Source organism: Mixophyes fleayi, chromosome 9, assembly GCF_038048845.1.
Source record: "Mixophyes fleayi isolate aMixFle1 chromosome 9, aMixFle1.hap1, whole genome shotgun sequence".
In the NCBI taxonomy this organism is placed as follows: domain Eukaryota; kingdom Metazoa; phylum Chordata; class Amphibia; order Anura; family Limnodynastidae; genus Mixophyes; species Mixophyes fleayi.
Window position 1 is genome coordinate 116,530,302 of NC_134410.1, and position 16,142 is coordinate 116,546,443.

General features: G+C 42.4%; 1 protein-coding gene across 1 annotated transcript in view; it reads right to left on the reverse strand.

Moving 5' to 3' along the window:
- ENG (endoglin) overlaps window positions 1-15,116 on the reverse strand; it is a 39,936-nt gene extending 24,820 nt beyond the window's left edge. Inside the window, exons 1-2 of the mRNA XM_075186303.1 lie at window positions 14,700-15,116; window positions 1,948-2,090 (exon numbers count right to left, since the gene is read on the reverse strand). Coding sequence (XP_075042404.1) covers window positions 1,948-2,090; window positions 14,700-14,754 — 198 coding nt within the window. The 5' untranslated portion in view covers window positions 14,755-15,116. The remainder of the gene's footprint in view (window positions 1-1,947; window positions 2,091-14,699) is intronic.
- Window positions 15,117-16,142: the final 1,026 nt, after the last annotated feature.

Genomic DNA, 16,142 nt, shown 5'->3' on the forward strand with positions numbered 1-16,142 from the left:
CTTAAGCTCTGTTTCCAGTAATTCTTCTCTGGGCCAGAAATGGCCTCTTTCCCCCCACCCAACACACTATACACTCCAAACATTAATAAAAACAAAGGCACAAGATGCAGGGACAGTATGAACGCAGGTCTCGGGAGGCCCTGAGCGAAATTTGCCCTGTTACAGTCAGAGATTTAGTTAGAAAGGGTCTGACTGAGGCAGTTGTCTCAGGTAGCAGGATTTGGGGATCAAAGTAAAAAAAATAATTTTGGATGCTGCTCTCGTCTCCCGGTAAAAAAACGGTCCTATCCCTTCAGTCCAGATTGCTCTGACTAATGAAGGTGGCATGTAGTGCTCATCTCTATATTCTGTTATAATGATAATACCCCCCAGAACCAGAATATCATTAGATAATCATTGATTAAGAGTATTTCATTTTCTGCACTACAGCAAAATCTGAATGGCTTCCAGAATTCCCTGTAAGGCAGGAAATAGAGTGGTAACAGCCAATGGTCAGGCTGAGAAAGGCCCCGGTCCGGTATGTGCTATATTCAGATATTCAGGGGGTCTACATTAAATGTTAGCCATCAGATATGGCTTATGAACAAAATTATAGTCTTTATGTTACACAAGTCACCAAAGAAGTGTCTTCAGAATGTACTAGCTACCAGAGAGAGTGTGTCACTGCATACTAGCCACCAAAGAAGTGTCTTCAGAATGTACTAGCTACCAGAGAGAGTGTGTCACTGCATACTAGCCACCAGAGAGAGGTCTTCAGCATGTACTAGCTACCAGAGAGAGTGTGTCACTGCATACTAGCCACCAGAGAGGGGTCTTCAGCATGTACTAGCTACTAGAGAGAGTGTGTCACTGCATACTAGCCACCAGAGAGGGGTCTTCAGCATGTACTAGCTACCAGAGAGAGTGTGTCACTGCATACTAGCCACCAGAGAAGTGTCTTCAGAATGTACTAGCTACCAGAGAGAGTGTGTCACTGCATACTAGCCACCAGAGAGGGGTCTTCAGCATGTACTAGCTACCAGAGTGAGTGTGTCACTGCATACTAGCCACCAGAGAGATGTGTCACTGTATACTAGCCACCAGAAAGGGGTCTTCAGAATGTACTAGCTACCAGAGAGAGTGTGTCACTGCATACTAGCCACCAGAGATGGGTCTTCAGAATGTACTAGCTACAAGAGAGGGTGTTTCACTGCATACTAGCCACCAGAGAGGGGTCTTCAGAATGTACTAGCTACCAGAGAGGGTGTTTCACTGCATACTAGCCACCAAAGAGGGGTCTTCACAGTGTACTAGCTACCTGAGAGGATCTGCCACTGTATAATAGACACGAGAGGACATCCTTAACTGTGTTATCAGATCTATTTTATACACTAACCTCCAAAAAGGAGTCTTCACTGTATACTAACCCTAAGAAAGGTGTCTGTTTTGTTAACTAGCTACCAGAAGAGCATCTTCACCATATACCATAAACGAAACAGGAGTCTACTGTGTGGAACAGTCAACAGAATGTGGTCTCTTGTCTAGAAAAGATGCCTCACACAGGACTTTTTTGAATACTAGTAACCAAAAAGGTATCTTCAGTACTTAGCATATTAGCTACCAAAAAGGCATCTGATTTGTTTACTAACCACCGGTAAAGAGAATGTTTAGAATACTGGCCTCCAGAAAGGTGTCTCTTTTGTATACTATAGATTGTAAGCTTGTGAGCATGGCCGTCTTTCCGGAAGGTCCGTGAGAAACTTCACGGTGGAGATTTGACAGAAATCTTTGCTCACTTTTGCTAGCACCCCATAGAGGTGCGAGGGAAAACGAACAGAGATTTCTACCATAATTGCCGACAATGTTGCGCGGCTTGATGTCCGTGCCACATCTCCGGAAATTGAATATCCCCCTTAGTGTTAACAGCCTTCCATCTCTGAAAATATATAAAATATTGAGTGTACTCACATTGTTTTCATCTCCATGTACATTTAGCACATACACTTCCCGTTCTGAAGACTTTCCTATACAGCCCGTAATGGTGCGGGCATGTCGCGTGGTGGCCCGGAAACCATTTGCCCTTTCCAAGTCACATTGGGGGGATACTGGATCTGGAATACAAAACAATGCAGGCACCACTTAATAACTGTACTAAAACAAACCACATTCATAAAAGAGTTAATGGTTTTTGTCCCTAGGAGCATAAAATCTGACAATGTTATGAGGTGTTTATGAAAGGGCGAGGAGCCCTAATGCCCACCAGGGGCAGGGTGGGATGGGGGGGTAGGAGGATCATCCGCCCCCCGAGGTAAAATTTGTCAGCCAGCCCCTGTGCCCACTAAAACGGGTGTGTTCCCCAATACGGATTGTTATCGCATTGCTCTATACCAGCGGTTCCCAAAGTCTGTCACAGGGGTGCCGCCGTGGCCAGGAAATTAAAAAAAAATACTTACCATTCCGGTGGCTCCCGGGACCCAGCATCCTCCTCCCTCCCCGCTTCTCACTGAATGTCGGGTGTGATGACCTCATGCCCGATATATTCAGTGGGAAGTGACAGGAGAGAGTGCTGGGTCCCGGGCAAGAAAACAGAAGAAATAGAAGAAAGAAGGCCAAGTATGGTAAGTAAAGAAACAGAGGGGGAAAATGGTGATAGGAAACAGCAATGGAGGGGCAAAAGAATGAAGGAGTGGGCAGAGTGAGGATGAAGGAGGGCACAGAGTGTGTGGATGATTGAGGGCACAGAGTGTGTGGATGAAGGAGGGCACAGAGTGTGTGGATGAAGGAGGACACAGAGTGTGTGGATGAAGGGGCACAGAGTGTGTGGATGAAGGAGGGCACAGAGTGTGTGGAGATGAAGGAGGGCACAGAGTGTGTGGAGATGAAGGAGGGCACAGAGTGTGTGGATGAAGGAGGGCACAGAGTGTGTGGATGAAGGAGGGCACAGAGTGTGTGGATGAAGGAGGACACAGAGTGTGTGGATGAAGGAGGGCACAGAGTGTGTGGATGAAGGAGGGCACAGAGTGTGTGGATGAAGGAGGGCACAGAGTGTGTGGATGAAGGAGGGCACAGAGTGTGTGGATGAAGGAGGGCACAGAGTGTGTGGATGAAGGAGGGCACAGAGTGTGTGGATGAAGGAGGGCACAGAGTGTGTGGATGAAGGGGGCACAGAGTGTGTGGATGAAGGAGGACACAGAGTGTGAAGGAGGGCACAGTGTGTGGAGATGAAGGAGGGCACAGAGTGTGTGGATGAAGGAGGGCACAGAGTGTGTGGATGAAGGAGGGCACAGAGTGTGTGGATGAAGGAGGGCACAGAGTGTGTGGATGAAGGAGAGCACAGAGTGTGTGGGTGAAGGAGGGCACAGAGTGTATGGGTGAATGAGGGCACAGAGTGTGTGGGTGAAGGGGCACAAAGTGTGTGGATGAAAGAGGGCACAGAGTGTGTGGATGCAGGGGCAGCAGAGTGTGTGGATGAAGGAGGGCACAGAGTGTGTGAATGAAGGAGGGCACAGAGTGTGTGGATGAAGGAGGGCACAGAGTGTGTGGATGATGGAGGGCACAGAGTGTGTGGATGGTGGAGGACACAGAGTGTGTGGATGAAGGAGGGCACAGAGTGTGTGGATGAAGGAGGGCACAGAGTGTGTGGATGATGGAGGGCACAGAGTGTGTGGATGAAGGAGGACACAGAGTGTGTGGATGAAGGAGGGCACATAGTGTGTGGGTGAAGGAGGGCACATAGTGTGTGGATGAAGGAGGGCACAGAGTGTGTGGATGATGGAGGGCACAGAGTGTGTGGATGGTGGAGGACACAGAGTGTGTGGATGAAGGAGGGCACAGAGTGTGTGGATGAAGGAGAGCACAGAGTGTGTGGGTGAAGGGGCACAAAGTGTGTGGATGAAAGAGGGCACAGAGTGTGTGGATGCAGGGGCAGCAGAGTGTGTGGATGAAGGAGGGCACAGAGTGTGTGAATGAAGGAGGGCACAGAGTGTGTGGATGAAGGAGGACACAGAGTGTGTGGATGAAGGAGGGCACAGAGTGTGTGGATGAAGGAGGGCACAGAGTGTGTGGATGATGGAGGGCACAGAGTGTGTGGATGAAGGAGGGCACAGAGTGTGTGGATGAAGGAGGACACAGAGTGTGTGAATGAAGGAGGGCACAGAGTGTGTGGATGATGGAGGGCACAGAGTGTGTGGATGGTGGAGGACACAGAGTGTGTGGACGAAGGAGGGCACAGAGTGTGTGGATGAAGGAGGGCACAGAGTGTGTGGATGAAGGAGAGCACAGAGTGTGTGGGTGAAGGAGGGCACAGAGTGTATGGGTGAATGAGGGCACAGAGTGTGTGGGTGAAGGGGCACAAAGTGTGTGGATGAAAGAGGGCACAGAGTGTGTGGGTGAAGGGGCACAGAGTGTGTGGGTGAAGGGGCACAGTGTAAAGGTGAAGGGGCACAGTGTGATCGTGAAGGGGCACAGTGTGATGATTTTTGTACATGTTGTTGTTTTATTTTGCTTGATCTTATTCCTCTTAATATTAGCTGTAAATTATTCTTTGACAGAAATATAATTGAAAAAAATATATACAAATATTATTTTCCCTTGGATGTATGTGTATTATATTTGCAAACAACTTACTAAGTATTTCTGTCCTGACCTAAATACCTATTACATTATTTTGACCCAACTACTTATAAAACAGGACTGCTCTGTAATTATTTTGGTGGGGTGCCTTGAAAAAATTATGGAGACTCTAAGGGTGCCGCAAACTGCAAAAGTTTGGGAACCACTGACTTACTCATCAATGTGGACACAGTGATTACAATATTATCGCTGGAGATAACTCAAAGCGTTGCCCTCACATGGCAGGAGTCTATTTACCAATTATCACTGCGGTAATTCTACCACCACAATGCCTCTTCTGGCAACGTCATCTCAGGATGACATTACCAGAGGTGAAGCATTAAAATAATGCTTATTGTTACAATCAAGCAATTTTAGTGCTTTTTAAAAGAAAAAATAATTAAATCTGGAGTTTGCATCCCATTGTGCATGCGGGAGCAACAATTACTTTTTGATCCCTGTTATGGGGGAATTAATCATAAGTAGACCCCATAATAACAATCATATCTGTGCTAAACAGTCGTTTACATAGTGTCTGGTGCTATAAGTACCCAAAAGCGATAGGTTCTCCTAAAAAAATAAATATAAAAGTAAATAATCTTTACTTTTCCTGCATCTTACAGATGCAAAACTCCGCCAGCGATACTCAGCTACCCCAGCGATTAAGGGTTAACTCACCTCTTGGCCGGGAAAGCCGTTTCCCGTACACGCTCTGTGGAACTGAAAGTCCCGGCTTGGACTCTGAGTTCCATTCGTAAAAAAATAAATAATAAAAATATATACGAATTGTAAAAAAAAAAAGTTAGATTAAAAATATTAATTTAATTTTTTTTAAATGCTTTATTCAAATAATACAGCATTTTTGCCATGATTTCGCCATCCTGAGACAGGAATCAATATTCATGAACGCAGCCGACTGAGTGATATCGCTAAGACATAGGATTCAAAATGTAATAGAGAGGCACGATTCCAAGAATTGCAGATATCATTGAAACTAATAGCCCCCGGTGAGAATATTATTTATTTTATAGACTTTTTTTTTTAATACCTCACCATGTAGTCATTAAATATTGGCACTTTGCTTATGTTACATAATTCCATAAGGTCCCTACTAATAGACCTTACATCTAGGCCCAGTCTTGGGGGTATATTTACTAAACTGCGGGTTTGAAAAAGTGGAGATGTTGCCTATAGCAACCAATCCGATTCTAGCTTTCATTTTGTAGACTGCACTAAATAAATGAAAGCTAGAATCTGATTGGTTACTATAGGCAACATCTCCACTTTATCAAACCCGCAGTTTAGTACATCAAGCCCCTGGTCTTCAAAGACTCCTACAAGAGTTAGGTGATCTGGTAACACCAAAAATATTATGACTAAGTAAATATCTTTCATGAAGACACCTAATTAATTAAATGACATGTTCACTGTGGAATGTATAGACAATATTATCACTGGTCCCTGTAAGGGGCTACAAAGACAAGTATCTATAAAGATTTGCAGTTGGCTTCCCCAATACCAGTAAGCAGCATGTAAAGCAGGGTGATTTTTAGCGACAGACAGCCCTACTGTGTTACTCAACAAGCAAGGGAGCTGGAGTTCCCCTTTCTGTCACCACGTGTTCTCCAGTCAGACACATATTAAAAATAGCATCCTGCCCTTTGGATGTGTGGGCAGCTTCCTGCTGCGAGGGGTGAGGATAGACACACGGAAGCGACCACGCTGGATTAATAGAAGGTTTAATTAATGAGTGGGGCTCACATCCAATCTCCGTAGTGGGTCACAGACCTAAGTAGTGACTATTGTGCGCTGCTTCCTGCCAGCAGGAAAAACAACCCTTATCAGGATGCAACAGACTGACTGCAAAATACAGCTTCTCTGCTCATAACACCTCAATATACTCAGATCTGCCATACTGCACTGCATGACAGACTGACTCAGCACACTGGCTTTCTAATAAACCCTTTGCATAAAAAAGGGAATCCAAGCAATCTACTTTTTATTTATTCGTTCTCTACTGTTATCGTCATCAATTTAACAGGTTGAGTAGCTGTCCAAGTTGAATGCTGTTGTATTTTTATTAAAATTATTACTACACAAATTTCGGATTAAAAGTCGGAACACAAACCGGGACAGAAACAATGAGTGTATTTTTAAAGTAGGTGACATCATGCTGGTTAGTGCCCCTTTTAATTGAAATTACTGGCAGTGCCAGTGGGCAGACAGCGGGCACAGGCTCGTCCCTGGCCGTCTTGTAGCTGTTCCTCGCGTCACTTCCAAGCCAGCTGGCACCACATTATGTCATTATCAGATAACCACGCAGGCGGGTGCCGGGACAGAGGCGCTCGGCGGATCAGATAGGGAGGAAAATGCAAAAGGGAAGTTCTCTGGAAGCAAAAATAAATATAATGGCCCCTCCCCTTGTCAAGCACAAGACCCAGCGTCACGGCGGGTCTGAGTGTCTCCCTAGAGCCAAACACCAGGCAGCAAAACAACACTGGGGATAGGCCAGTTGGGTTCATTTAGAGGCAGCGAGACAACACTTGGGCAGAGCAATACGAGATGACCATTTATGTGCAAAGCTCAGTATCCCTTCCCTGCAGTTTCACATAGACAAAACAGAAAGTATTTATATTTATTTATAGTATTATACACTTAATAACTACATTTTAATTAATGAGACATTTCCTCTTCCATGCTGAAATTTTAGGGAGCAAAAAACCATATTAACAATCACACACATGCAACTTTTCTGCATCAGAACCCAACACCCTAGTCCTTTCAAACTATGGCACTACCAAGCAGCCAACCTGTGCCAAGCGTTTGCGTGGCACAGGTAACAGACTGCATTCACAAGAAGGAGAATGCCAGGACTTCTCTAAGTACAAGACCGGGCATCCCACAGTTTCTAACCAATATCACCATTCTCCAAATCAGCTACTTTAGGGGCTCACATTAAGTTGAACACAAATTGCGTCCCTGGCATAAAATACACTTTTCTTTTACACCACTATTTGGGAACTAGCGCTTTGTGCTCTTGCGCAGAAGTAAAAAAGATTATTACATCCCAGAAAAGCATTCAACTTAACATGAGCCCTCGGTGTCTTCTCAAATTTAGCATGTGCAAAGCAAATCTCTTTCCCAAACTAAATGCACATTAAATAAGTGGAGACATAGAATAAGTGAGTGTAGAACCAACCAATAAACATTATGCATTATGTGACATCTAGAATAGACTTATTTTCTTCGCCAACCCTACAACCAGGAAATCATTCATTAGATTAAACTCCTTATTTAGACAATGCAGCGTTTGTGGGTTGAACATTCTAAAACCGGACAAACTTAACTCAAGGCTCTTTTTTTTGGCTGTAAATATATGAGGACTTTGCTACGATTGTGGGTTCTCCATACAGACTCTTTGGGCTAGATTTACTAAGCTGCGGGTTTGAAAAAGTGGGGATGTTGCCTATAGCAGCCAATTCTAGCTTTCATTTATTAAGTACCTTCTACAAAATGAACGCTAGAATATGATTGGTTGCTATAGGCAACATCCCCACTTTTTCAAACCTGCAGCTTACTAAATCTAGCCCTTTGTTTTGTTCCAGCAGTTGAGTGAATCGTGTCTGGCTGTAACATTTCTCAGGGAAGAGGAGCCTCTAAAGTTTGACTTTCTGGATGTAAAATGTTTTACGTTTAACCAAACATGTATGTGAGACTCAGGAACTCGGGCACTAACCAGTTCCTGCAAAGCTGCCTCCTATATTCCCAATGCTCAGAGTGAAGTAAGAAACAGGATGGAAGAGTACTTCAGCCCTCAGTAAATGGTAACAGGATGGAGCCAGGCAGACGGATGGACGGGGAACTTAGAACAGCCATGGCTGTAAACTCCTCTCTCGTGCTTGTCGCCGACCTGCTACTGAGGAAGATATATTGACCTATATTCCTCAAATATAGAATATTATAAGACCAGGGGGTAAATGTATCAAGCTGAGAGTTTTTTCCGGCGGGTTTGAAAAACCAATCAGATTCTAGCTATCATTTATTTAGTGCATTCTACAAAATGACGGCTAGAATCTGATTGGTTGCTATAGGCAACATCTCCACTTTTCAAACCCGCCGGAAAACTCTCAGCTTGATACATTTACCCCCTGGTTCTTAAAGCAGATTAACAATAATTCACACTTTTTTTAAAAGGCCTGCTGATATGTTATTACAGATTGGCGTCTCTTTCTCTGATTAAAGGTATTGCTTTACCTTATTGCTAAGATTAAGGGTAACGTGCGGCCCTTTTGAAGGTTATACCCCTAGATGTGGATTCTGAAGTGTACCGGTTTGCGTATCACTGCCCTGGTGTATGTGTGTTAGAGAAGTTAGATTGTAAGCTCACCGGGATAGGGGCTGGTACGACTGATTAAATATTCTCTGTAAAGCACTTCGCAATATGTATTGTTAATAAGGTTAATAAATCTAACATTGTTTGTGTTAGTCTGACATTGTGATGCAGCAGAGGATGTGAAGGATACTTTAGCATGCAAACGTCTGAGCTTATTCAATAGCAAAGTACGATGTGCACATCACTGCGCTGTAACCCCTAGCAACCAGATGTTAGCTTTCATTATCTACACTGTGCCGGAAGAATGACAGCTATAATCTGATTGGTTGGGCAACAGCCCTGTTTAACACTGTTTGCCATGTTATTAAACCTCTTTGGGAGTATATTTACTAAACTGCGGGTTTGAAAAAGTGGAGATGTTGCCTATAGCAACCAATCAGATTCTAGCTGTCATTTTGTAGAATGCACTAACTAAATGAAAACTAGAATCTGATTGGTTGCAATAGACAACATCTCCACTTTTCCAAACCCGCAGTTTAGTAAATCTAGCCCTTTGAGAGTCCCAAAAGAAAAAAGTGATAGAGAAGGTGAAGCAAAGGAAACTCAGTAGCTCTGCACAAAATACAATGTTTCCCTTGTGCTTGGTTATACGGAGTCAAGCAAAAATATGGCTGCCCTTACTTCCTCACCATCTGTTGCAGAGCTCAAAGAAACTACACAGACATTATTTGATTAATTACAATTGAATTAAACAAGCTGGTTAAGGCTCCAGCATGTCGCTCCCTCCTCCATATCCTCCTCTTAACTGCGACAGTCCAGGGATTGTCAAACTATCTCAAACTCACCCCTTGTAGTAGAACTGGACTTGGTTTGCACTTGAGACGTCCACTCGTTTTTTTTTGCCGTTTGTATCCTACACTTGACAACAGGATGACCTTTGTTCTACTTTTTTATCTGCTGTCTAAAAACAACATTTAAACTACAAATGAGTAAAACTTGAGGTGGGACAGACTGTTTCATATTCCCACCGTGCAATCGAGTTGCAGAATGAGGTGAATATTTTGCTTAAATTTAAATTGATTCACTTCTCTGTAGTGATTTTGGTGGCTCAATTTAGTCAGTTTGACCAACTATTGAGTGGGATCGAAAATGATGTCACTAGTTACCATTTCTTAAGCCCAGAGAGTACGAAGGTCTAAGAAACATCTACCGGGAGATCGAAGTGCCAGCAATGTGGCATTCGGACATCGCGCCAAGCACAATGCCAGCAATTACGGTAGAATGTTTTGTTTCTGTCAAATCTCCGCTGCGAAGTGTCTCGCGGACATTCCGGAGACACTTATTGGCTAAGCGAATTTCCCTTTTAGGGGTATATTCAATTAGGTCTGGCGCTCGTGATTACGCGCGGTGGAGTCTGTAAAGTGACAATACGGTACCGCAAACATGGCGGACTTCTCTCCACAACCCTGTGGGTTTCGCTCGGAAATTCACAGTGTTGCAGAAACTGTACTTGAGCAGCAGTGCGTAATTGCGAGCGCCGGACCTAATTGAATATGCCCCATAGTGTCAAAATTAGCCCTACACAAATTCCACAATGTAAAATAAACAAAAGATCTTGCCCTGGATTTCTAAAACACTTCTGCACAATGATGGCAGAAATCTCCTGACCCTTATACTATTAGGGCTAGATTTACTAAGCTGCGGGTTTGAAAAAGTGGAGATGTTGCCTATAGCAACCAATCAGATTCTAGCTTTCATTATTTAGTACTTTCTACAAAATAACAGCTAGAATATGATTGGTTGCTATAGGCAACATGTCCACTTTTTCAAACCCGCAGCTTAGTAAATCTAGCCCTTAGTGTTTTTACACAACGATTTACACTTAGCAGGAAAAGAGTGCACTTTCTGGAACAACTGTTGTTATTTTCACAGTCCCATCCTGTCTTGCTGCAAAATATAAGAGTGACATCTCTACACCCATCAGAACGCGTCATGTGATACACAAGCTCGTATTTAAAGAGCTGGACATTAAGGACAGGAACAAAACCCTTCAGCTGAAATCTCGTTTCCTTAAAATAAAACATCTTTACGTGAAAAAATGATGACTAAAAATAAATAATGTATTACTACACTGGTTACACTTCTAATAATATAAAATAAATATGCAAACTAACCATTTGCTCTCTTTATCCCACAATAGCAACTAAAATAGATTTTTCAAGTATATTAAAAGAATCATCTTATTATTTATTTCTGAGCTGAGCAGGAAGAAGCCTCCCCAACAGGAAGCTTGAATTAACCTTATGCAATTTATGGGGCCTATTTACCAAAAAATGCCGCGATCAGCAAATCTGCAGATAAGCACATGCGTAAAACTGGCAAGTTGGCTCATTCATACGCAGCGGAACTGAAGCCCAGATTTGGTTTTTTAGTTCTACCAATAAAAAGGAGATGAAAATAATGGATCAAATAAATAAAAAAACAAATTATATATCTATCTATCTATCTATCTATCTATATATATATATATATATATATATATATATATATATATATATATTCCAGACCATGGCCTTATCTGTGTGGAGTTTGTATGATCTCCCCGTGTTTGAGTGGGTTTCCTCCAGGTGCTCCGGTTTCCTCCCACACTCCAAAAACATACTAGTGGTTAATTGGCTGCTATCAAAATTGTCCCTAGTCTGTATGTGTCTGTCTGTCTGTGTCTCTGTGTGTTAGGGAATTTAGACTGTAAGCCCCAATGGGGCAGGGACTGATGTGAGTGAGTTCTCTGTACAGCGCTGCGGAATCAATGGCGCTATATAAATAAATGGTGATGATGATGATGATGATATATATATATATATATATATATATATATATATATATATATATACCGCCATGATGCTTGTTAAATGCTTAGCAGAAATTGAGTCCTGTACCAGGAATCTTCTAAATAAACCCCAAAAAGCATCTCTGTAGACACAGCTCAATATAAAATACGTGGGTGCTCTCAGATGCAGATGACGATCTACCTATTAATCTAGGTGTCACAGAGGACTGACGTAAGACCACTGTGCACTTTTTTGGTAGATATAATGTAGAAAGTTACTAGAAGCCGCACGATCTATGGCCATAAAAGGATTCTGCCTCTATAATTCACGGCTGCACGACCAAGCTGCTGGTCATACTGACAATGACAAATACTTATGTATAAATTTGTTCGTAGACACTGACTTTCGTAAAGCTGTGACGTTCAAGAATAACTTAAATGTTGAACCTTGTACTGTGTCTGCTAAAATCTTTCTTGTGCTTATTAATTATGGTTTATGGATTATTCCAGTTACCATGGGTAGATCTTTCAGTCTAATTACAATCTAATAATTAATACCAATTAATACAGACTGTGGGATACATTTACTAAACTGCTGGTTTGAAAAAGTGGATGTGTTGCCTATAGCAACCAATCAGATTCTAGCTGTCATTTTGTACAATGTATTAAATAAATGATAGCTAGAATCTGATTGGTTGCTATAGGCAACATCTCCACTTTTTCAAACCGGCAATTTAGCAAATATATCCCTATGCCCCCTCTGCCTCCCCCCAATATTACCCTCTCTGCTTTGTAGCCCCCTATAGAGATGGGAAGCATAGACATGAGTCTAGTAATTTGTGGTCTGGTTGTTCTCACAAATGACATATTCCAAAGACCCAATAAGAGCAATTAGAACCAATCTGCTACATTAGAATAGACTTAGAGCACATCCTCTGTATGTTTTCACTTTCAGGAGAACTTAACCATTACAGACTTGAATGCTTTGTTATGCACAAATGAGTTTGAATGCATAAAACTGCGCTGCGTAATTAGTGGCGCTATATAAATAAATGATGATGATGATGATGATGAGCATGTATTTGTCAACATGTGTTTAGATAGCATCATAATATTCTTTGGGCATTACAAAATTAAACAAACACAGTAATAAATCAAGACTAGGAATTACAGACAGACAGAGAGGTAAGAGGGCCCAGCTCAAAAGTTTACAATAGGAATTTGATATATGACATTAAGTGCCACAAATTGCACAGTGGGCCACTCAGATTGCAACGGGTATTAGTGCTTAGTGGGGATACGTGATCCAGGCACACAGCAATGTCGGTTTGGGAGGGAAGTTATTTGAATATAGAAAGAGACTAAGGGGTATATTTACTAAACTGCGGGTTTCAAAAAATGGAGATGTTGCCTATAGCAACCAATCAGATTCTAGTTATCATTTAGTGAGTACATTCTACACAATGACAAGTAGAATCTGGTTGCTATAGGCAACATCTCCACTTTTTTCAAACCCGTAGTTTAGTAAATCTGCCCCCTAAGTGTACGTTTTGCAGAGCTGTGAACAGGGGTGGTGGTCGGGTAAGATAGCCTAGGGAAGGCTGAGATTTGATACGTTTTCTGAAGAGGAATACTTGAAATTTAGAAGCTAGAGGCCAATCATGTCTTATGAGGGATGGAGGCAATATCTGCCCTACTGCTTTGGATCTTTAAACAGAATTTCTTCCTAGAAGAGATGGTAAATCATGTATGTAAAATTTTTAACATGTTATGTTGCTGAACTACATCTCCCAGAATGCTCAGCCAAAGACTCTATAGGGATGTCTGGCTGTATATCATAGGAAATACAGCTCAGACAACCATCTCTGTTGGTGACTGATATTCTAGCTGTTATAAATACATACAACAAATAAAAATTCAATAAGAAATGCTGCCGTGGATCCTATAATCTCAAATCTTCCAATAAAAGTACTAAATTATTTCATTTATGAACTAAAATAGCCAAGGACTATGTACAGCACTCCGGAACCCTTGTGTCGTCTTATAAATAAAAGATAATTTTAATAATAGTAATAATAAAAATAATAGCTGGCACTAGAAGTCACCGTAGCATTTGAACTTTCTATTAGCAAATGTTTTAAAATTGATCCAACTACTGGTTTGCGGCAGAATTCTTAACACAGTTGTTTATAGAGATTAGTTTTTTTTTTATATCTTGTTAAGTTTAAACTATCATCAAATGAGTGGAAAAGGGGAGTGAGCTAGTGTGGGAGATGTTCTTAATTTAAAAAAAAAAAATAAAAATTCCCCTGTTTTCCCTTTACAGGCAAAAAAATGTTCCCAAACATGTAAGCATCTGTTTTTGCGCACAGACTGGTCCTCTTGGGTATTTCGTCTTCTTGATGATAATCAACCTCCCAAAATTCTTTTAAACTGTGACTATTGAGAGCTGGCTTAGGCGGTCTATGTCTCACCCGTTGTTGTTGTTGTTGGCGGGCTGCTGGGATACTGAAACAGTTAGAAACTAAAGCAGAATGGGCACTTTTCTGGCTGTCAGGGTATGCTGGGACTTGTAGTTATACAGCAGCTGGCTACCTACTTACAGAGCCACAATTGGGGCGCAAAACAAAAATGAGCCCCCACCCCAGTCCTCAACTTTAACCAAATGTACCTAAAATAGTCATAAACTGCGCCCCCCTTAAGCGTTGCCCCTAGTTACAGCTCTCTCTATTTGTGAAATATTATTATCCCAATGCCCCTCAAGATAGTCAATCATTAAGAAACACAACCAGAATGGTCAATATAGTCACTTTTTCAGACCCCCAGATAAATCCTCAGCTGCCTTTGGTGGTTAATATGAACCAAATTTGGGCTGGGCAGGAATGAGAAGGCAGCAGAGGAGCCTGGACAAACAAAGACAAAATCCACACTGAAATGAACACTTACATGAGTGTGCCCTCCGAAGGCAGAGCACAAGCAGCATTAACTGCAGCGTCCTCATCCTCCTGGGATCCTTAGCCGGTGTCCAGAAGCGCAGGCTCACAAAACGCACCCAGTAAGAGGCAGGGTGAGCGCACGGCTGGACGGATGGACACGGAGTTCAGCAAAGTCAGACAGCTGCAGAAATCCAGATTTTGTTCCTCTTTAGGAGATTTTTGCTGCTTATAAACAGAGGAGGAGAGAGATAAAGAGAAGGGGGGAACAGGAGTAGGGTGTGAGGGGTAAGAGGAGAGATAGGAGAAGTGACCAGATGTTTAGATGGCTCCACACTGCTCCGACTAAGCGCAGCGATAGCTGATGAGCTCTGTGCAGGAAACAACTGGGACTGGGAAGGTCTTATGCAGCTGGATATCACTAAGGAGGAAATGCCTTTTACACAAGTAAAGAAATTCTCCAAGGAGCCTGAATGCCAGAAAAACAGCCCCCCTCCTCCCAGCACACGTCCAGAAGGCGTGCTATATTGGGCAAGGCGCAGGACCCCTCTGAGGAGGATGAAATTGATGTTTTTGTCACTATTTGAAGCGCTGTAATTCATATACTGTATGCTGCCCTGACAATGGCTCATTCACAGTGGGCTCAGCTATAACAAAGTAATACACAGTATCAAAGCGACAATGGAATGGAATGTGGGTGATGCTATCACTATTTGGATAACCTCACATTAGCCAGACATCAGTTGGACAATCTCAGATCTTGTTTTTTTATTCATAAAGCGCAGACATTTCCAACAGCATTCATTCAATCACATTGCAAAACAATTACATAGGAAAACAAGCAGGAGACAGTCGAATGTAAGAATAATATGTTTTCTGAGGTTGAGTAGTGTTGTCAGCTCTAAAAAATGTTTCTGCAGAGAATGTAATAAAACAAAATCCAATGAAGCCAGCATTAACATTGACGTATTATTATGTTAAATCAACCCTATAAGATAATTAATTGATTGTAAGACAGGTCTGGGTGTATTTCGGTAGTGTCAAGGGTTGTGGTTTTATTCATATCGAATTTTGACTTTATCAGCTGCTAGTAAATATACTGACAGTTAAGCTGGGTACACACTACAGAGTTTTCCACCAACTTTTTATGCCGATCCATTTTACATGCGATCGATGGTCCGATCGCTCGGTCCATGGACTGCATACACACTAGGCTTGTTTTAGAAGATAAAGGGAAGAGCGGACGTCCGTTTAGCGACTTTTTACAGCCATGTTGTCGTGAGCAGTGATTGCAATTTCGTACACATCGGTTGGAAGTTTATACACACTACACAACGGAAACGAGATTGGAACGAAAATATTAAACGGTACGACCAACCAAATGAGGCGACAATCGCCCATTTGGGCAGACTTTCGACCATCGTGTCACTACACACACTGACCCGACTTTTGAACA